Consider the following 24,017-nt stretch of genomic DNA (forward strand, 5'->3'; position numbering starts at 1 on the left):
TTCAGACCTCTGATCTTCTCTAGGGCTTCTCCCTTCCTTCGCTAGCCTTTTCCTTCCTTGCCTGGGATTTTCACACAACTTCCTAGTTGCAAACCAAATCCAAGATGCTTATGCTTTATGTGTGTCCCAATAGGTCGAATTTCCATCCTTTATATAGCCTTTCCTAGGGCTCAAATAGCCCTCACAAGGCCGACTTCTTCCTGGCTGGCCAACTTGGTCTTGGGAGCCTTCTAGACATTTCCAAATACAAAATATTTTTTTCTTTTCATGATACAAGTGCCCAAATGGGTCTTTTACAATACCAATGACTCTTTGACTCATGTAAACCCTAGGAGACCTAATGACAAATAACTTGAGCGTGAAACCCGTGCTCCAATTAATTTTCTTTTATTCTTTACATCATTTTCTTTCTTCTTTTAATAGACAAATAAAATTTGCATGATGTCATGAGTCAAATGACAATTATGAAGACCGAAACTAGTTACAATATCCAACACTCCCTCTTAACTAGGGAGGTATTCATAAGTGTTCAACCAGTACAGGGATAGTAATCCCTCTGAAAAGTTCTCATAAGAAGAGTAGGATTGATAAGCCATCTGTAAGCATCAACATTATGATCAACCAGCACTGTCTTCAAATAAATAAACCAGCATGATGACCAAAGACTATGGGCAAGAAACCCATACTTCAAATAAATAATTTCTTTTATAAAAATATTTTCTTTTTCTTTTATTTTGACAGGAACAATAATAATTACATCATGACACAAGACTAATGACAATTATGAAGATCGAAACTAGTTAAAATTTTCAACATTATGTTGGAAGGCTTTACGTGTGATACTGTACTACCTCTACAAGGCACATACCCCATCCAGATGTCCACAAAGTATGTCCTTTTAAGACTATTCTTATCTTGGATTTCCAATCCTAAATCCTCAAAGAATATCGGTCCTCTTTGACCACTCTTATCTTGGACACCTATCTTATCCTCAAAGAGTGTCGGTCCCTTTCCTTTCTTGGATGTTCCATCCTCAAGGAAACCATAGATGCTTATCCAATCCTCCACCATTCTTTCTTCAAGGCCTTCACTTAGACTTACGGTTGTTAGTCCTGGTCAAGTGCATGACACATGAAGACAAGAATGCACATGTGATGTCCAACATCACTCCCTCTCAACCAAAGAGGATATCCCTATTCTCCTTTTGACTTGAGAATAGATCCTTGCTCCTATTCAAGGAGACTCCTTTACTCCCTCTCAAATATAGAAGTGTTAAAAATTGGCAACTAGGGCCAAATTCCACCTTGGGACAGCTCATTTGATGGATATGATGATTGCACTAAATTCATCTTTTCGGGAGGACCAAAATTGATATAAAGATCATCTAATTTGGACAAGCAGAAATGTATTTTTGAATTTATGCCCACATGTGCATATTGTTCAGGTCGGCCACATAATCATGTAAGTTCATGAAGCCCAATGGACATGTCTCTTCACCCTCAACGACTTGTATAAACACAAGTGACCTCTCACCACATTTGGCAACATCTCAACTCAACATTTCTCTCTCCTCCTCTAATTGGGTCGTACAAAATAGCAGGCGGCTCACTTTCTCTCACACGTGCGGATTTTAGGAGGTTCTTTTGACTATATTGACTTTTCTGTTTTTAGCTGAAGTTTGAGCAGTGTTGACCAAGGTGTCTTTGACCAGTTTTTATTGTGATTTTTGGAGGAATATTTATGTTTAACCAGGGCGCATTGACTAGCACAGAAACCGAGATTTTCTAGGTTGTTGACCTTCATTGACCGCAAGGTGGACTTCAAGTTTACCAACTTTGACTACGGATTTGTTGACTGTTTTGAGCTGAATTTGACCAACAAGGAAGGTCAAATTTGACTGGGTTTGGCCGAGCTCCAAGTGGACTGTTTGTTGTTGTGTTAACCACCGTTGACTACCTGGTTAGGGTTGATTTGACTATTGTTGACTGAGAGCAGTATTGCAAATTTTACAGGGTTGTTTTGGACAGTGATTTGGCAAGTCAATTTTGACTTTGACTTTGTATTATTGTACTCTTTCTCTCTAATGAACATCTAATGTTATGAAAAAGATATATATAAAAATAGTAAAAATAATACAAATAATATAAATAATAATAGACATAAACAATGATTAATTTACTAATAATTAGTAGTGAAATGTCTCTACATACATGGCCATTCATGAAAGGGTACTTACCTAGCTATAAATACAGGACCCTCACTCTCAATTGTATCATTCTCATTCATACATTTTAATATATATTTTCTACTCTCTTTAATGGATATCTACATATTTCAAGTCTTTTGGAGTATTTAACTTGAAGATCGTTCCATTTGGTATCAGAGTTGTTCGATCCTTTGGCCTCTCAACCGCTGCAGAGAACCAGTCTGATCCAGGTCTTTGGCCATCAATTTGTTGTCAACCTTGTTGTCGTCGTAATCAAAGCGTTTCGCTACATAACGTTGGATGTTCTCCATTCTATCATATATATGAAATAAAATAAAAGAGTAAAAAACAAAACAAAAGAAGGGATTAATATATATAAGGGGCTTGTATATATGAAAAAAATACAAAAAAATAAAAATAAATGAAAAAAATTAAACAACAAAAACACAGCACCGTGAGCCGCCAGCAATTATCTGGCAGCCCTCTGCAACTCACGATACAAAGAATCGCCCAACGCACGCAGTTGTCGCTTAAATTGGCCCAAGTCGTGACTACCACTAAACTTCACCGCCTTCTGCACGATCAATCGTGTTCTCCTCTACTACCACCAACCTACGTATCGCCAAAACTTCCCAAGTTCCCAACCTGTCGTCGTCACTTTTCATTACCCTGTTGTCTCTTCCATCCGTCTCACCCTGTCCCACCACCTGACTGAGTCTCCCTATCCATTGCCTTCCCTGTCCACACCCCGACAACCCTATCATTTGCACTCTTGTCACTGAATCTTCGTCGTTGTTATCTGTTTTCCCCATCCATTTCGTGTATTTACCAATCGTCGTTGTGACCAACTACCAAGTCGTCAATTCATTTGTTGCATTCGTTCCTCGCTCGATGCGTCCACCCGAAGTCACCATTGACCGTTGTATTATCATATTATACTATATAATTAATTAATATTTAATAAATATATATGTTAATTAATATTTAATTATAAAAAAAGTTCTTTTAAAAAAAATTATAAAAATATTCATTGATATTATTTATAAAAAAAGGTGGTAGAATTATAAAGAAAATAAAAGAAAGTGATTGAGAAAAAATTATAATTTTGACAATTGAAGAGAAAAAAAGGAATCTAATTCGGAAATAAAGGAAGGAAGATTTCTAGAAACATCATATAACTATGCCTCAGTGCTATTTAGAATTAAAGGGTCTATTGCGAGAAAAGATGTTACTATCACTATCTCACCAACCGAAGATAAAAATTACATAAAACCTAAAATCGCAAACCAATTAGTGATTCCCGAGTCAAATATAATTGATAAATTACACTGTTATAACAACAAAAAATTATGAAATAACCAATTTACAATTAAACATTGGAGGACTATACATTCATATCACAATTCTTAGTTCAAAACCTATGGAGCGATCACGGTGACATTATTTTAGGTTCACCCTAGATGTCAACCCTAGGTTCCTTCATCTTGAATACGAAGAAGTAGTTTTTGACATTTTTTTACAAAAAGAAAAAAATAACGCTACAAGATCTTACAATGAAGCCAAATTCAGTAATACCAGAAGCCGAATTCAGTAATACCAGAAGACACACTAGATATCTCAAAAGTAATTTTTCAACAATGTTCCACCAAGGCTCCGAGACGGGGAGATGCGGGTGCGGGGAAACACACAAAGGGGACGTGTGGGAGTACGGGACGTGTGGGAGTACCCTCAAATTTTAGGAAAATTTAGGGGGGACGGGGGGACATCGAGGTATATAATTTTTTTCCTTCTGAATATATATATATATATATAGATATATATATATATCAAATTCATAGTCTATAACGAAAGCATAAATACAATAATACATACATATTTGAATTAAATAATGAAATACATTGATCCATACTCATCATCCTTACTAATACATACATGATTCATCCATAGACCACAAGATTCAATAATGAAATACTCTGATCCATATTCATTATTCATTATTCACCATTCTAGAATGATAAATATTCCTCCAAAAATTGAATAATGTCATGATGTTAAGGGATGAACTTAATGTGTTAATGAAGAAATGCAATTATCAAAGCAAAGAACAATATAGCCCTATGAAAATTTAACATGGTATCAGAGTTGGACTGAAGAAAAGCCATGGAGATCACCCCAATGATGACACCATTGATGAAAGCAAGAAGAGGATGGTGGAGACCTAAAATAATTCTAGGGTTTGAAGAAAACCTTAGGCATCTTGATTATTAGGGTTTTATGAGGTTAGGGTTTTGAGATAAACCTTGGTTTATGGAATAGATATGAGATATGAAACCTAGCATGGTCAATGTGAAGATGCTCAAGCACTTGTGAAAGATTTGATGAAGCCCTAGATGGGATAGTCCCTAGGAGGCCTGGTTGGTTAATTGAAGGCAACATTGGTATGTGGACAATGGACATTGATGGCTCTTGAAGGATGGAGAGGATCACCTCTCATTGAAGATAAGTATTTCTTGACCTATGATGCTTCTTACTTTTGTTTAGACTTGTATGATTCTTGCATGTGTATTTGAGTATATAGATGTTTCTAACCTTCGTGATGAGATGTGATAACTTCTTGAGGACCATTTGAAATGCAACAAAAGATGGCTAGCGCTGGAAAAGGTAAAGAGGCACCATATGAAAAGGTGACAAAGTGCTACAAGTTTCCTATGTCTAATGAGAAGGTGCACAGGTATTTGAATACCACAAGGTATGCATGGCATGTTATATTGAATGGCAAGGTAAACCCTAAGGCATGATGAGAATGTTTATGACTCATGAAAATTATTTGGATTTATGTTTCCTATTATGAAATGGTGCACACGGTATTTTTTATCTTTTTGAAATGTTGATCTTTGATCTTTATGGTATACTTGATGTTTAACTAACATCTATCTATTAGATATCTTGATCTCATAAAGAAGGCTAGCACCCCTAAAGATGATACTCTTGATACTTGTCATGCATTTCACATAGAAGGATAGCTCATTGACTCTTTATAATGCTTGTGATGAACATGATGAAAGTATGGGAAAAAGAGTTGAAACTCTTGTTGTTTTGATAAAGTTCTATTGAATGACCTTACTTGATCATATTGATAATGATAAGCATGGTAACCTTGATGATAGAGGTATAACTATGAGGTTGATATTCTAGATCTTTTTTACTAACTACGGTCATGTCTTGATGTGATGAGTAACTATGGCATATGGTAAAACTAATTGTCCTAACTTGATGGATTGACTTGATATTGTTACATTTGTCTAATACCCTAATCACTTGACTCTAATCACCTAATGAAGGATTGATGTCATGATGTTGATGACCATGATGGATATATGTTTGATTTATGATCTAACAAATTTGTTGTTGCGCAACTCTAGTATAGACCAATGTTGCACTAATCGTTATCGGGATAATTTCGGCGCGGGGAAAAAATCGGAAAAAATCGTAAAAATCGGGAAAAAATCGGTAATAATCGGGAAAAAATCGTAACATACAAAAATATTCATTTTTTTTCAATTTTTTAATATCTAAACCATCTACAACATAAAATAAATACATTGACACATAAATATGATAAAAGAACTAATATATAAGATGTTTAATATCATTTCTAGTGCTATATCACACATAACAGTGAATCATGTCCTAAATAGTAAGTCCTGACTCCCGAGTCCCAACTCAGCCTCAAAATATCAACAAAAAATATAATAATGTATCTCATGAGTCATAATGTCATATACAATGCAATGAACAAAATAACTAAAGTCTAATACTATTGATTTCCTCTACCCCTCTTGTGAGGAAATGCCATAGCTTTCCCTTTCCCTTTAGATGTAGACACTGGTGCTGGTGGAGTTAACAGTGGAGGTTGTTGTGCTTTAGAAGCTGAAGAACTAGGAGTAGGAGCTATACGAGGTAGACCACGTCCTCTACTGGTGGCAGGGGTAGCCCAGGTAGGTGGTGTCACCTCCTCCTTCTGTTGCTCCAACTCCTTCTCCTCCTCCTCCTCCTCCTCCCCCTCCACTACATCCTGCACTAACCAATCATCAGCAAACTCCATGAGAGGCCTCTCGGCCTCAACCCTCCATGCAGCAGTGGTGTCAATCCCATCCAATGAGATGGCCTCCATATCAGGTGTCCTCTTAAGTTGCCTCACCCACAATCGAAGATTGTAGTAGATGTAGACCATGTTATTAAGTCGCTGGGACTCCAACCTGTACAAAGATCATGAAATAATAATTATAAAAAAAAATATTGTTTAATGAACTCAAAATATTATTTGGAAATTTGCAATATTTTAAATTTTTAAGTGTTAACCTGTTGCGCTTCTTATTGTGTATTTTTTCAAATACACTCCAGTTGCACTCACATCCTGAGGAGCTACATGTTTGGCTGAGGATTCGAATGGCAAGCTTTTGCAGAAGGGGTACCCTGGCACCATACATTCTCCACCATGCATCTACAACAAAATTAGAAATAAAATTTTAAATAAACATAAGAAAAAAAATGGAATTTGAAGAGACAATGAAATTTGAAACAAACTAAAAAATGCCTGGCATTTTAATCGTCCTATCAGTCACATCCATGTCAAAGCCAAATGTGCCACATGCCATCCTATATGTCTCAATTTCTTTAGAGATTTTTGTACATTCTGTTGGAGATCGCACCATCCTCTAGACACAGGTTAAGAATCCATCCATGATCTCAGCATCAAATACAAACCCACATGCGTAAGAAAATGCGGGGTTCAGGTAGATCCCTATAGCATGAATGGGACGATGGAGTGTGTTGTTCCATCGTTCATCAATCACTCCCCATAGGAGGAGTTGTCTCTGAAACCCCTCATCTCCCTTATCATCATAGTAGTCCCGAATGGATTCTTTCGCTCTGTCCATGGCCTCATACAAATGGCCCATTGCGGGTTTCTCACCATCAACTAATCAAAGAACTTTTACCAAAGGTTCATTAACGGCGCACACCTCCTGCACTCCCGCCCAAAAGTCTTCCTGGTATGAAACTAGTCTGCATATGGCCTCTCCCTCTGGTTTGCGGCTCATTGTCAAAGCACGCCACTCCTCTGAAAGAAACATTCTCTTCACGTCCCACATAGAATTCAAGAGGGATTGAAGAGATACAAAACTAGTGGCAAACCGCGTAATGGCGGGACGCACCAACTCTTTGTTGTTGGTGAATTTTCTCATCAAGCTAAACACAGATGTATGATTATATATAAATTTTGTAATGCTTTTGGATGACTCAATAATATCTTTGACAAAGGAAATTTTCCCCATGTCCTCCAACATCAAATCAATACAGTGTGCAGCACAAGGTGTCCAAAATAAAGTAGGATGCTTGTCCATAAGCATCCTGCCAGCAGCAACATAATTTGCAGCATTGTCCGTTATGACTTGGACAACATTTTCTGCACCCACCTCCAAAATAAACACATCCAGCAAATCACATAAAGTTCTTGCATCTTTGATTTGTGCAGATGTATCACAGATTTGATAAACATAGTCCCCTTGGGACAACTAACCAAGAAGTTTATAAGAGTTCTCCCCTTTTGGTCAGTCCAACCATCTGACAACACAGTGCATCCTGTTTGTGCCCATGATTCCCTAAAATCCTCCAATCTTCTGGTGCAGTCAAGCTTTTCATTTTGAAGAATTCGCCCTCTAATATCATGATAAAAAAGGATTTTGTACCCTGAGCCAACAATTGCAATAGCATCAACAGTAGGCTAGAAAAATGGATTATTCCTTACAATGCTGAAAGAAATATCACTACAAAGGAGAAATTTGGCCAGCAACTTGTCAGCTTGTTCTTTCTCAGTTTTTTTAAGCATTGAATTGATAGATGGCTGTGAACCAGGTGTGGTTCGAGAAATAAAAAATGATGAGGTAGCTACCGAATTGGTTGATGCTGCAGTAGAACCACTGGCACTTCCTTGTTCAGCTGACTTTTTTAGTTGCCTCTTCATTTCTGCTTTGACCTCTCTAGTGTGGTCTAAAGTTTCCAATGCTCTCATGGCTCTTCGGATGATTTCAGGATTTGTCTCTGTGCAAGGCCCTACATCAAATCCAAGGATTTTTGCAAGGTGATACTTCAATCTGTACACGCCCCCGGACATATGTTGCCCACACAAGTTGCAATTCAAGTTTAGTCTATCATTCGGAGCATCAAGTTCACCAAATTCCCACAAAGAGTCCAATTTCTTGGCATGTTTGACTTTGAACTTTGAAGTTGAAAACTCGAATAATGTTTCAGTGAACCATGGCAAAATAAGGATTACCATTTACAAGTTACAAACTTACAATTTAGTATTTTACTATTTACATTGTACAAAAATTAAAGAAAAATTACATACAATTTAAAAAACCCAATTCCAAACCCAACCAAAAAAACTATAAAAAAAAATACATTGGACAAATGTCAAAAACCCCATTCCAAACCCAACCAAAAAAACTAAAAAAAATTACATTGGACAAATGTCAAAAATGCCATTCCAAACCCAACCAAAAACATAGAAAAAAAACAAAAACAAAGTTACAAAACAGTGAAAACACAAAACGTTGGTGCCCATACCGGTTTTATGGAGAAAATGTGTCTCCTCCTTAGCTCACACTTCGTTTTTCTCCTCTAGTTAGTTGATTTAGCTCCAAAATTACCAAGTCTCCAAACCCCAGTCGTGCGCATGTCTGCTGTCCAAATGACAAACAAAATTGTGTTTTTCCCTTTAAAACACACGTTGCCCGACGGTGCTACAATTTTTTGGATAAAAAATGCGATTTTTTCATAAAATCGCGGTTTTTTCAAAAAAAATTGGCTATAACAAAAACAAAACAGAAAAAAAGACTCTATTTTATCGCCTGATTTTATCTTTTTTTTGAAAAAATCGCAATAAAACGATTTTATCGCGATTATTTGGCGATTAGTGCAACACTGGTATAGACAGGTTGATGACATCAAAGAAAATGAATGAAGTGGATTCCCATTCAAAGGGAGAATCTCTCCTCAAGATTCTTACTCATATTACCATTTGCATTATATGTATATTATGTACTATTGAAGTATGATTTATGGGTATCTGACATTGTTGATCTACAACAGAGGTTTGAACTAAGGTAAGATGGTTTTATCCCACTCAAAGCCTCAGTCGCACAGAAGAAAGGCTACAGGTGCGACTATAGCCTCTCAATTGCACGGATGCAAGCTCAAGGGTGTGACCAAGGCACTGAAGATAAGTTTTGGGCTGGTCCAACCACAGTCGCTCGCATATCATCTTGAAGAGTGCGACTGTGGGTCCCAGTCGCACAGAGGAAGGCCTATGGGTGCGACTATGCCTACAAATCATAGAAAAATGAAGTTTTGTGCATGAAATAAGATGTTCACCTCAAGGATGTTAGTTCTACATAGGTGTAGCAAATAACAAAAAGATTTGAGAGCAGGGAAGTTTGAATGTTTACTATAATATGAATATGTAGATTGAACTTGTGTTTGCAGGTGACCGGGATACATATACGTCATTATGTTTGAAGTTTGTATTACAAGAGTTTGACATGATTTGGGTGATTAATATAGATGAGCAGTGTTGCGAGTTCTGACATGACTTATATTGGTATTTGATAATGGTTTTGCATTGGCCTTCTCGTTCTTAACACATTGGTTGTGTTAGAAAATCAGAAAGGCAAAAAGATTTTCTTGATCTTGATAATTACTTGTGATGATTCTTATTATTATGATTCTTTATATCTTCTTTCTTTAGTTCATCAAACAATTAACAAAAGCAGCAGCACATAAAACAATAGACACCAGATGTAGGCACATGGTAGGGTAAAACCCCCTCGAGGGGAAAACCCAGTCAAGATAATTCTTCCTTTCAATAGTATTCTTTGGGACTCTTTACCCTAGACCAAGACCAGACCTTCCCTCTACACCAAGTCTGCGTCCTAGAATTTCAACCTCTTTCCAACAACTTCGACTAGGTAGTAGCTTACGGCAACTAGCAGCTTCCGACAACAATGAAACTTGGAAGACTTCAATCTCCCAATCTTGGACACGAAACAGAGAGAGAGAGAGGTACCAAAATTTCGATTTTTCCTTTCTCCTTAGACTTCCCCAAACTCACATTCACTTCGACTACCCGGCAACAAGCTTCGCACTTTTTTCCAACTACAAGAGAATTTCGCACTTTTTCCCAGCTACAAGAGAATTCTAACTTGTGTGTGAATGATGCTCCAAATGAATTCGATGAGCTTCCTTTTATAGGTTCCTTATGGGGTCAAATAGGATCCTTATGCCAATTTGATCTTCTTCTAGGCCGACATGGGGTGGAGGCTACATAATTCATATTTGACTCAATAATTCACATTTTTACATGATTCAAAAGCCCAAGAAGGGTCTCTTTAAATGTACAAAAACTCCATAGACTCAGAATAAATCCTAGAAGTCCTCAATGGGGACTTTGACCTAAAACATGGTGACCCAAGTATGAAACCCATGCTTTAATAAGTCACAATAATAATAATTATTATTATTTTCTTTATTTTTTTGACAAGTACATTACATGATGACTAAAGTACATTAATGAAGACCGAACATAGTTACATTTTCCAACACTCCCTCTTAACTAGGGAGGCATTCATAATGTACAAATACAATGGAAGATCTCAAACTATATGAACCATAAAGAACTTTAGGCACCACAATGCCATGGACTAGATTCCTAACCAGGGCAATCTATCCAAACAATCACTCAACAATTTAGGCACCACAATGCCATGGACTATATCCCTGACCAAGGCAATCTATCCAGGTGGGACTAAGATGGACTCAAGCTTTCAACCCTCTAGGTACCATCAGGCTTACTTGCTAACCACCAACCCAAACATCCAGGTGTGTATCAAAACAAAGCTCAATAACTAACACCCTTTTCCATCTTTGCGACTTACACATCAACACAAAATCCCAGCCAGATGTCTTCCCAGGCAATGCTTCACTCACAAAGCCTTAACACCCCTTGATCTAGCAAATCAAAAATGACTAATCTCTCCCAACCAAACTGATTGGTAACCAGCATGCTATCAAGACCTTCGAGAGATTCCCCTATACAAACCCAAACCCAATTAATAATATACTTTCACATGTACATAATCAAATACAAACCTCTGAGGTCTCCCACACAACTTGATGTTGCTTCTCAACTTTCCATAGTAGGACTATCAACCAAATCTTTGACAGAAGATTCCTCAATCATTTGTTTTTCTTCCTACTTCCCATGCAGCAACATATCCTCTGAAATTTGTTCTTCATTTAACATCAAGATATGGACTCCCTCTCAACCAGAAACCATCTCTTTATCCGGACTCCCTCTTAATCTTGGGAAGTTCTCTTCTATTCATGCTTTCTTAGGGAGATCAGCTTTTTCTTTTTGTCATCCGAGAATCTTTCGTGGCTTCCATCCATATCAGAGTTATCATTATCCTCATCATGCTTATCACATCAATGAGCATCTTCACCATATTGAAGATTGTGTACTTACACAACTTAAATAGCAAGTACAACCAAATCCATAGAAGCAAGATGTTAGCCATATCAAAATTACGGAAGCATTTCATCTTTATACATATCAGATACCCAAACTTTATACTCTTCAACATCTTGCTAGGGACTTTTTCATAAACCCTAGACTACTTCATAACACTTTTCATTCCATCTAGGGCTTCAATGTCACTTCCAAAGGTATGACATACCTTACTACAACATAACCCCTAGAAACAATTCAGAGAAATAGAAAGCATCCAACAACCTTTAAAAATTCATATGTTAGACTTTTCACTAGAGATTCATACAAATCCTAGATTTCATACAAAAGAATCAATCAAAGTCAATCACAGCTTAGTCATTAACCTGACCAGCTTCCATTAGGGTTAGTTGCAAACCCTAGATTTCTTATCAATCATCAAATCCATCCAAAATTCAAATTTCAACAATCTTTCACAAATCTCAAATCATCATATTGTCAACACTCATCAAAGATTTCTACTTCGACTAAGGTTCAACTCCAAAACCCTAGAATTCCATTTTCACAATTTCAACAATCTTACACAAATATCAGATCATATTTCAGACATTTTACTTTGACTAAGGTTAAACTCCAAAACCCTAGAATTCCATTTTTCACAATCTCAACAATCACTAAATACATAGATCTCAGAGTGTTACATTTCAGACTAGACAATGTTACTACTAGGATTTAACTGCAAAACCCTAGATTTTCATTTTCAATAATCATTTGAATAGATCTCATATTGTTATATCACACATACTAGACAATTTAACTTCACTAGGGTTTAGCTACAAAAACCCTAGATTTCCAAATATCACCATCCTAGAATCTCAGATAATGATTTCCATTAAATCCTAAGACTTATGACCATCAATGACTAGGTCAACACACATATCTAGGAGTTCATAATCATATCATATGTCCAATAACATTAATACATCTAACCTAGACCAAGCTAGGGATTCAACCAAAAGGACACATCTATACATGCCTAGATTTCATCATCATGCAAATATATTTCATATCATGTGTTAGTCAAACCCAACTTCACAATGATCAATAAGAGTTAGACACACAACCATCTTGATTACATTAGGGTTTGATCAAACAAACACACACATACCAAGGAAATCATTTCTAAGACAATATAAGGATATTCCACCAAACCCTAATGAGCTAGGGTTTCAATGTAGAAACATAACAAACCCAACATAACTAAAAACTTCAAGGGTTCGAGACTTCTAGACCTTATCATTCAACCTAACAAGTTAGGTTTTCTCAATCATACCAAAATCCCAAACATGACATCATCAATAAACAACATTTCACAATATACCTAAGCAGATTTAGGGTTTCAGGCATTCACATAAGCATACTCTTCAGTTAGGGTTTTCCAGAACCTATCTAGGGTTCTACATAATCAGTCAAGAATATGAGTACGGTGGGTAGATTTATCAGGTGATGAATCACCCAAAGCAAGAATCATTAACATTCAATACAGCTAGTCATAACAAAGTTAGTAATAGATCATCAAAAGAATAATCCTTTCCAGTCAATGTATTTAAAACACGCCTTTGTTTATTGACTAACCTTGTCTTTGAGAGATCCTCCTTTCAGATGTTTTCCCTAATCAAGACAATAGAGGGAGAAAGGTGATTCGTATTTAATATAATTAAAACTAAATGAATACATGAATCCAAAAACTGAAAAGGCATGCGATACTTATCTTTGGAAGTTATTGGGGGCTCCCTCCAAAGCTTGAGGGATACCTACAAACTTATAAAAACAATACAAAAATGTCTTTTTCCAAAATATGTCAAAAACCTATAAAATCTAAAACATATAAAACAAAATATATAAAACTACAAGCAGAGGACTTAGTAGTGTAAGTCCCTAATATCGGATTCTTCGGGCTTGACTTTCTTTGAGTCTCCTTCCTCTCTTATTATTCTTTCGATTCTCGAGACAGTCACTCTTGTAGTGACCCTTCTTATGACATTGATAGCACTCTATCTTGAACATGTCAAATTTCATCCTTGGTCCCTTCGATCTCTTTCCTTTGTGATGAACAACGTAAGCATTTGATACTCCTTTAGGATTAGTAACCATAGAGATCCTTAGTTCTTCTTGACTGCAGGCGGTCCATAATTCTTCAAAGGTGGGAGCTACCTTCCAACTGTTGAGCCCTGCAGCAAATGCACCCCAAGAAGGTGGCAATCCTAATAGAGCAATGATCACAAGTTCTTTGTCCAGAACAATCTCATCTACAGCCAAGAGATCATCCCCGAGTCTAGCTATCTTCACAAAGAAGGTTGCCACAATATCTTCTTCAAACTCGCTACTTGTCCAATGTTCTTAATAGTAAAAGGCTTCGAAAAGGCTTCATACATTTCCTGAGCATGATAGCTATTAGCTATGAATGGGACAAGATTGTCCTTTATCCCTTCTACCATCAGAGTCATGTCCACCAATTCTAATTCCATGTATTTCACTTTGTCAGTATCACTGGATTCCTCTGTAGGCTTCTTTACATTTCCTCTTACCAAGTCCAGCACCTTGTTCTTTTCAAGGATTAGGTCAATCCTCTTCTTCCAGGACCTAAAGTTAGAGGCTCCTTCAAGTTTATTCTCTCCCTTGATTGAGTTAGACATCTTCCTTGAATATAGTAGACTCCTTCCCTGAAATAGTCCTTTTGAATGGTACCTTGATCAAGTGCTAGAGACTACATTTTTCTTCCTTCTTCACCGAAGCTCTGGTACCATGTTAGAAAATCAGAAACGCAAAAAGATTTTCTTAATCTTGATAATTACTTGTGATGATTCTTATTATTATGATTCTTTATATCTTCTTTCTTTAGTTCATCAAGCAATTACCAAAAGCAGCAGCACATAAAACAATAGACCCCAGATGTAAGCACATGCCAGGGCAAAACCCCCTTGAGGGGAAAACCCAGTCAAGATAATTCTTCCTTTCAATAGTATTCTTTGAGACTCTTCACCCTAGACCAAGACTAGACCTTCCCTCCACACTAAGTCAACCTCCCAGAATTTCGACCTCCTTCCAGCAACTTCAACTAGGTAGTAGCTTACGACAACTAGCAGCTTCCGACAACAGTGAAACTTGGAAGTCTTCGATCTGCCAATCCTAGACACAAAACAGAGAGAGAGCGGTACCAAAATTTTGATTTTTCCTTTCTCCTTAGACTTCCCCAAACTCACATTCACTTTAGTTCCCCAACAACAGATTTCGCACCTTTTCCCAGCTACAAGAGAATTTCGCACTTTTTCCCAGCTATAAGAGAATTTGAACTTGTGTGTGAATAATGCTCCAAATGAATTCGATGAGCTTCCTTTTATAGGCTTCTTGTGGGGTCGAATAGGATCCTTAAGCTGACTTGATCTTCTTCTAGGCCGACATGGTGTGGAGGTTACATAATTCATATTTGACTCAATACTTAACCCTTTTACATGATTCAAAAGCCCAAGAAGGGTCTCTTTAAATGTACAATAACTCTATAGACTCAGAATAAATCCTAGAAGTCCTCAATGTGGACTTTGACCTAAAACATGGTAACCCAAGCATGAAACCCATGCTTTAATAAGTCACAATAATAATAATAATAATAATAATAATTCTTTTCTTTATTCTTTTGACAAGTACATTAATGAGGACCGAACACAGTTACATTTTCCAACAGGTTGAAGTATTGACAGTTGTATGCTTGGAACCTGCATGATCTATCCTTGGTATATGCATTTGCATCTAGTAACATAAATGACTTGTATTATGATCATGAGAATGACTTAATGAAGTTTGATATTGCATGATAATAGATGAAGTCAAGACTTGATATGAGCTCTACCTGTCACCTGGTCTAAAGAACTTGATACTGTGATATTGATGATTTTGATATTAATTATGATCTACATTGATTTATGAAAAGTTGAGCAAGTTGGTTTGGTAAAGTGTTATGTTTGCAGAGAGCATTGCATGAAGCAAGCTCCCCGATCCAGATATGTCCGCATTGACTGTTATCTAGTGAAGCCAGGATGATGTGTTGATCCAAACCTCTACTTCAGAAATGTTCCAAGGTATGACTTTGGTTTTGGTTTTATATACTGATGGTCTACTCTTGACAAGTGATGAGCCTCTGATGATCTAAGTAAGAGGGAGATGGCTTCTAAAGCTCGAAATAAGAAATCATGGCATGATGAATCAATTTCTAAAATTGGGAAAAGATAATCTATATTGCGAAGCTATTGAAGAAGTATTGGAAAGAGGAAATGCAAATCCTTGGACACTCCGATTAAATTGGCAACCAACAGTTGATTGAAGCATTTTGAACATTCGTCTGTGTATATACATGATATGCATAGAACCTGAGTCGATTCATGATTGAGCCGCTTCATACACATTGAGTTGTCGCCAAGCATCCTTCAAGATATTTGCATGAGATGATCTATTCTTGGTCTGAGATATTCTTCCTATGATATATGACTGTATGGATATGCTGATGTTGATTGGGATCGTTATTGATGAGATGAGCACATATGAGTGTTGCCTTAGTATGAGATCTGCCATGATGAGAGGTTCGTAGCATGACCGAGGTTGAGTACGATGTTGCTAGCATGGCTAGCTATGAAGTAGGATGAAGAAGCATTTGAAGAGATGTTTGAGAAAGTTCTGAATATGACATGGATACATTACGATGACATAGAGAGGCAAAGAATCCCATATATATAGTTGGGACTGAGATAATTTCATATATTGAGACAGTGTAGTTGTACGAGACAAGCCTTGGCTTGTGTTTGACACCTCCTTGAGAGGGAGGATGATTATGGTATCCTTTTGTGATTTATATGATTATTTATGTTCTAACATGATATTTGATTTGATGTCCTATATGAACAAGAGACAATTGCTACTGATACATGATGATTACCTGATACAAGTACAATGATATGAGTATGATGAGAGCAGCGTTGATCGAGGACACTGAGCCAAGCTCTTCCTCCCCTGTCTGAGCTCCTAGGGTATGGAATTGAGATAGAGGGCTCCTGGGGTTGAGGGAACTCTAGACAATAGGGTATCACCCCTATTTGTTACCCATAGGGTTGGAGTAGTAGCTCACCCTATCTTGGTCTTTGCATAGTATACCCTAGTTGGCATCATACCCACAAGCTGGGCTTGTTGGGATTATCCCTCCTCGTCTGGCCAACAGTTGAGGAGGCTTGGGGGCATGAGATCCTTACCTTTGGTAAGTTGGGTATCTCGCCCAAGCTAGTATTATGATGCAGGTGTTCTACCACATGACTATTGAGGGTCATTGCTGAGAAGATCAGTAGATTAGGTTGAATAGTAGCTCCCCTATATCACCTATTGCTTGATATGGGGCCGTACTAGTAGCTTCCCCATGAGATTCTGGGTTGAGTAGTAGCTCCCCAATGTGGTTCCAAGTTGAGATATGCTCCCTGATGATATGCTCTTCAATGATGATACATGTAGTAGCCTGCCAACAAATATTCCAGGTAGTAGCCCGCCAACAAATATTCTGGGTAGTAGCCTGCTGACTGATATTCCGAGTAGTAGCCCGTTGACAGATACTCCGAGTTAGCCCGTTGATAGATATTCCGGGTAGGAGCCTGCTGATATAGATTCCAGGTTGTAGCCCGATGAATAGAGGGTGGTAGCTTAAGCTCCCCTCCGGTAACAAATTCTTCTTCTTTTAGATTCGAGAATATTCAGCATATGAGCAGGAACAATAAAGAGATAAGCAGGAATAAGCAAGAGATGTACATTGATGATTCGAGATGATGAGATACTTGAGATGGGACGTATGATGACAAGAAGTCATGTTGATCGATGGTCAGATATTGGCAGGTGGAATTCTCCCTAGTTGAGAGGGAGTGTTAAAATTATGCAACTGCAGTCAAATTCCACTTTGGACAGCTCACATGATGGAGATAATGATTGCATTGAATTCCTCTTTTCGAGAGGACCAAAATCGACCTAAAGATCACCTCGTTTGGATAAGCAAAAGTTGGTTTTTGAATTTATGAATCCACTCATGCATATTAGATCAAGGTGGCCCTATGCATATGTACAATTAGACAAGTCAGCCTCAACATCAAGTGGACCTTCATTGAAGCCTATAAATAGAAGAGACCTCAAGCTCATTTGGACACATTAATCAAGCCATCTTCTCTTCTCTTCTATTGTCTTGGTTTGCACAAGTCTGAAGAGAAAGTTCACACAAGGGTCCGAAACTACAGGATTGAAGCTCGCACAGATCTAGGGTTTCTGTTTCTCAGTCACACGCACGTAACTGAGTATTTTTTACCCCAGACGTACGCACAAAATGGTCCAGGGTGCGTTTGGGAAGCCTCAGACGCTCGCACAGTAGCCTGAAGGGAGTATCTAGGGTTTTTGAAGCAAATCAGGCAGTCTAGTCCCCAGACGCACGCACAAAGTGGTCAACGGTGCGTTTGGGAAGCCTCAGACACTCGCATAGTAGCTTGAAGGGTGTGTCTGGGAGTTTGAGGCAGATCCGAGTGTATTTGTCCCCAGTCGCACGTATACAGTTCACCAAGCAGCGTCCAAGACTATCGTAGTCGCTTGCACAACTCCTCTTCCATGCGTCTGGGACTTAAAGATGAAACTTCAGTACTCCGAAGATTTCGCTCAATGACAGTAGTGTTCAGTAGTAGGCTACAGACAGTGACAGTACATTACAATCCGCAGAATCAGGGTTTTGAATACAAGCATGTTCAGGTTCCTTTCATGGATGTTCTAGTTATGGATCATTGTACTCTCTTTTGCTGAATCATTTGATGACAATCTATAAGAAGAAGAATTTGCAAGCGTTTCCCCATAGTGGGTTTTACCTTGGTCTCCGACCAATCGTGGTGTCTTTATGTCTGCATGCTTTTCTTCTATTGTTTCTTTATGTTCTGCTGCATTGATGATGATGATATTGTTCTTTCTACATAGTTGCATATGCTGATGAATAATGATGTAAATATGAATAATGTCATGATGTTAAGGGGTGAACTTAATGTGTTAATCAAGAAATGCAATTATCAAAGCAAAGAACAATATAGCCCTGAGAAAATTTAACATGGATATTTGGATCATTGGTTGATTGACAGTGGAGCCTCGAGGCACTTCAATGGGTACAAAGAGGCACTCTCAAATTTGATTGAAAAGAAGACTAATTTGGAGATCATACTTGGAGATAATGCCACCTACCTTGTGAAAGGAATAGGTACTGTCACTCTTCACTTGAATCAAGGTCAAACCATTCATCTACAAGAAGTATTGTATGTGCCCGATTTGAAGAAGAACCTAGTGCCTATTTCTGAGATGGAAGATAAAAGCTTCAAGGTAGCATTCATTGACGGAAAGGTACGTATTTGGCAAAGAAACCCTACCGATACATTCACACTTGGATTTAGGGTTCATGGTCTCTATCAAATTGGAGGGAGTCCTTTGGGAGCCTTGACTTGCGATGCTTCACTTCAATCTCAGTTATGGCACCAAAGGTTCGCCCACTTACATTACAAAGCCTTACCTGGAGTAACAAAGATGGTCACAGGTATGCCCAATTTCAACATGAATCATGAAGGAGTTTGTCAGGGTTATGCAGGGAAACTTACAAGGGGACCATTCCCTTCTAGTGAAAGCCAAACCACCGATATTCTTCAATTGGTGCATTTTGACCTATCTGGTATGCTTCCCGTAACATCATTGGGAGGATACTTATACTATGCAATCTTTGTGGATGACTTCTCAATCAAAACATGGATCTATTTCTTCAAATGGTTCCGTTCTTTCAAAGCATTGGTAGAAAATCAAACAGGGAAGAAAATCAAGATATCGAGGACTGACAATGGAACCGAATATGAATCAAATGAATACAATGACTTTGGCAGAGAGACAGGCATTAAGAGGGAGACAACCATTCCATACACTCCTGAGCAAAATGGAGTTGTTGAAAGGAAGAATCGAACAATTATGGAATCCACCCGTGCCATGCTCCATGATCAATGTCTACTGAAGTTCTTATGGGGAGAAGTTGCCGACACTGTCATGTATGTTCAAAATAGGCACCCGCATCAAGCACTGGATTTCAAGACTCCCGAGGAAGCTTTCACCGATAAGAAACTTAATGTTTCCCATTTTTAGAATATTTGGTTGTGCCGTGTATTTTCATGTGCCTAAAGAAAAAAGAAACAAGTTGGAAGCATCTGGGAAGAAAGGTATATTTGCAGGCTAAAATGAAAATTCAAAGGCATATAGAATCTATGTGTCTGGTAAAAGAGACGTGGAAATAAGCCATGATGTCACCTTCGATGAAAACACTACCCTTGGGAAAGTCAGAGATCTCCCCATTCGAAGGAAGGATAATGATGATGCTGTAGAAAAACAGGATGAACCTCCGACAGATGAGCCTATGCCCAATGTTGAAGGCTTGATGGATACTACTGATCCACCTCCTAGTGATCCCTCTACCTTAAGGAAAAGACCTTTGTGGCTTAAAGATACTCTCGAAGATGTTGAAAGACATATTGCTCCAAGAGGGACATGTCGTGAAAGTAAGAAGTCGAACAAATATCAAGGGTACTTAGCTGCTATAAGTACTATTGTTCAAAGTGAGCCATGTACGTTCGAAGAAGCCGTAAAGCGCCAAGTCTAGAAGGATCTGATGAATGAGGAGTATGAATCTATCATGAAAAATGATGTTTGGGATGTGGTGCCTAGACCGAAGGACAAGTCCGTAGTCACCTCAAAATGGCTATACAAAATCAAACATGGAGCAAATGGGAGTGTTGAGAAATACAAGGCCAGGTTCGTTGCTTGAGGCTTCTCTCAAAAGGAAGGAGTGGACTATGACGAGATATTTGCATTGGTTTCCTGATATACCACTATCTGATCTATTATTGCTCTTACTGCCACTCAAGGATGGAGCCTACATCAAATGGACGTTAAGATTGCTTTCTTGCATGGCTTGCTTAAGGAGGAAGTCTACTTGGAACAACCTTAGGGGTTTGAAGTACAAGATCGAAGGACACGCGCATGCAGGTTGAAGAAAGCCCTCTATGGGTTGAAGCAAGCCCCTAGGGCTTGGTATGAAAGGATTGATAGCTATCTTATGAAGCTCGGATTTATGAGGAGCAATGTTGATCCTAACCTATAATTCAAGGTTGAAAAGGACATGCCTCTCATTTCGGTCCTTTATGTAGATGATCACTTTCTAGGTGCAGACCCTCTCATTTATCAATGCAAGAGGGAGTTGGCTTCCAAGTTCAAGATAAAGGACCTAGGACTGATGCACTACTTCCTAGGCCTAGAGGTCTGGCAAAAGCCAGGTGAGATTTTCCTTTCTCAAGGAAAATACATTGTAAAGTTGCTCGAGAGATGTGGGATGGTGGATTACAAGTTTGTGTCTACTCCAATGGAACTCAACTTCAAGAAGCTATGTGGTAGTGTTCTTGGGCCCGAATTGGCAAACCCCTCTAAATATAGACAACTTGTGGGAGCCCTGATGTTCTTGGTAAAATCTCATCAGGACATATGCTTCGTTGTGAATACATTAAGTCAATTTATGGTTGAGCCTCATCACATACATTGGATTGTTGCTAAGAATCTCTTGAGATATCTATGTGGCACAGTCACCTATGGGCTAAGATACACTGTCAGAAATTGGAGGCTACATGGACATACTGATGCTGACTAGCAAGGAAAATTTTAAGGATGGAAATTTATATTAAAGTTTAGAAACCTTGGCGAATCCCACTAGTCCATAATATGAAATCTGTGAAATGTTTGGAGATATTTTTGTAGAAATATTCAAATTTATAATATTTTTATATAGTCTATATATAATTTTTTGGCGATTTTTAGGGTAGAATAATTTCATTCTATAAAATTTGGGCGAATCATTTTTACAAAAAAATGGAAATTAGCGAATCTTTTTTTTGGAAAAAGTATAGAAAAAGCGCGTCTAGATGTTGCTTCTCATTGGGATCTGCTTCAATTTCTTGGATGAGCAGGAAGCAGAAATCGGTTTCTGTAAGCACAGTTGAGGCCGAATACATTGCAAGCTAGTATGGCCTATTGTGAGGCTATTTAGTTGAGCAATAAGGCTCGAACAAATAAAGACCGATGAGCAGGTTGCTAACATCCTCACGAAGCCCTTGGGGAAGGTCAAATTCCTAGCCTTCCGAGAGAGACTTGGAGTCATGGAAAGACCCTCCCATGAGCGTCCCACTTGAGTTGAACATTGAGCTCTGGGAGCTCCTGGGGGCTTGGGGTACTTCATGGAGCTATGAGCAACCATAGGGTGAGTGGTTCACCTTCCCCTATTAGTGCGTTGTGTACAAGGTGAGTGGTTCACCTTCCTTTATGATACCCGATGATGGTTGACATGTGTGTAGGGTGTGTGGTTCACCTTCCCCTACAATTGATGACACATGTGTGTAGGGTGAGTGGTTCACCTTCCCTTATGACCGACATATGCATAGGATGAGCGGTTCACCTTCTGCTATGGCATATGAGCAGGATTAGTGGTTCACCTTCTCTTGTTGATGCCCCAGTATACATCCTACCCATGTAGTTCGAGACTCATGGGAAGTACTGCTCACCATGTTGCGGGGGAGCGCCCCCCCCCCTCGAACCCGCTCCCGCCCGGAGCGCGCTCCCAAAATCGCTCCCGGACGGGAGCGATTTTCGGGAGCGCGCTCCCTTAAAAAAATTTGCGCTCCCTGGTCTGTTAGGGAGCGACATAGGGAGCGATCGCTCCGGCGCTCCCGGAGCGATTTTTAATGCCCAGGAGCGATCGGGGAGCGATCGTTCCCTGATCGCTCCCGGACATTAAAAATCGCTCCGGGAGCGATTTGAGCCGGGCCGGGAGCGGTTCAGCAAAATAATAACAAAAAAAAAAAAAATCCGCCGGACCCGAAAAAAATAAATAAATAAATAAATAAAATAAAAATTTAGAAAAAAAATTTGGTTTTATAAGCCCAATGGACCAAAAAAAATTCATTCTAACTTCATTGAGCTTGAGTTTGGAGTTGGAGCAAGAGCAAAGGAGCGAGGAGCAAGTGCTGAGAAGCGAGGAGCAAGTGCCAAGGAGCGAGGAGCAAGACTGCAGAGGTAAGTAACTTAGTAATTTAGTTAGTTTAGCTGGTTAAGTAGTTAATTTAGTTAATTTAATTTAGCTATTTGAGTTTAAAGATCATGTATTTAAATTAAATTAATTAATCCCAAAGAATTAAATTAATTTGCAGATTCAAGAATCAAAACCCTACAAACATCAAACACCATGGACCTGGCTATATTTATTGCATTTTCCTCTTCCTGGTCCCTTTTATGGTTATTATGGTGTTGGAGAGTAGGAAACGGAGGGGGCCCCAAACTGAAGAGGGGGATGAAGAAGCCGGAGAAAGTCAAATGGGTGAAAACCCCAGTGAGGAGGAGCTGGAGGAGGGTGAACATGACCCTCAAAAAACTAAACAAGACCAAACTCCATTGTGGAAATATGTTCACAGGGCTGAAACAGGGAGAGGGGGTGGAACCACTAAATTTCATTGCCCCCATTGCAACACTGATTACACAGGTTCACACACCCGTGCTAGAAGACACCTCTGTGGGAAAAGGCCATGGGATGGAGAGAAACAAATAGGAATCAAAACTTGTACAGCGGTGTCAACAGCAGATAGAGCCAAATACATAAGGGAAGAGGAGGAAGCCCAATACAGGACAAAAAAATCAAGGGGTTTCTTTGAACCAAGCTCACAATCACAAAGAACTCCTTCAGCATCCTCCCAAGGCAGTGGATATGGACATGGAGGCACAGGGTCATCATCTTTAAGGCGTAGAACCATATCAGATTTCCTTGATGAGGGGTGTAGGAATGATGTGGATTCAAAAGTTTACAGGTTTCTCTATGCATGTGGGATACCATTCAATGTTCTACGCTCACCTTATTGGCACGAAATGGTTCCTGCCATAAATGATGCCCCTAAATGATACAAGAGCCCTGGGTATGACAAGGCAAGAACCGTTGGCCTTGATCATGAAAAAGCAAAAATATCACATTCTTTGAATAAAATGACAAGTTCTTGGACTGACCATGGGGTGTCCATTGTATCTGATGAATGGACAAATGTAAAAGGCAAGCCATTGATAAGTGTTCTT

At 38.7% G+C, this 24,017-nt stretch overlaps 2 protein-coding genes across 2 annotated transcripts in view; both read right to left on the bottom strand.

The window, feature by feature from the left end:
• Positions 1 to 24,017, bottom strand: part of LOC149238893 (protein transport protein SEC23 E-like) — a 345,793-nt gene that overhangs the window by 288,853 nt on the left and 32,923 nt on the right.
• On the bottom strand, positions 6,024 to 6,704 carry LOC149238895 (uncharacterized). Its single transcript, XM_089461007.1, has 2 exons — positions 6,569 to 6,704; positions 6,024 to 6,465 (listed from the first exon to the last, which is right to left on the bottom strand). Exons 1-2 carry the CDS (start codon positions 6,694 to 6,696, stop codon positions 6,024 to 6,026), a joined length of 570 nt encoding a protein of 189 aa, XP_089317133.1. The 5' UTR covers positions 6,697 to 6,704.

This window comes from Pinus tabuliformis, chromosome 8 (genome assembly GCF_031772625.1).
Source record: "Pinus tabuliformis cultivar Carrire ecotype Pingquan chromosome 8, CPIR1, whole genome shotgun sequence".
NCBI classification, from domain to species: domain Eukaryota; kingdom Viridiplantae; phylum Streptophyta; class Pinopsida; order Pinales; family Pinaceae; genus Pinus; species Pinus tabuliformis.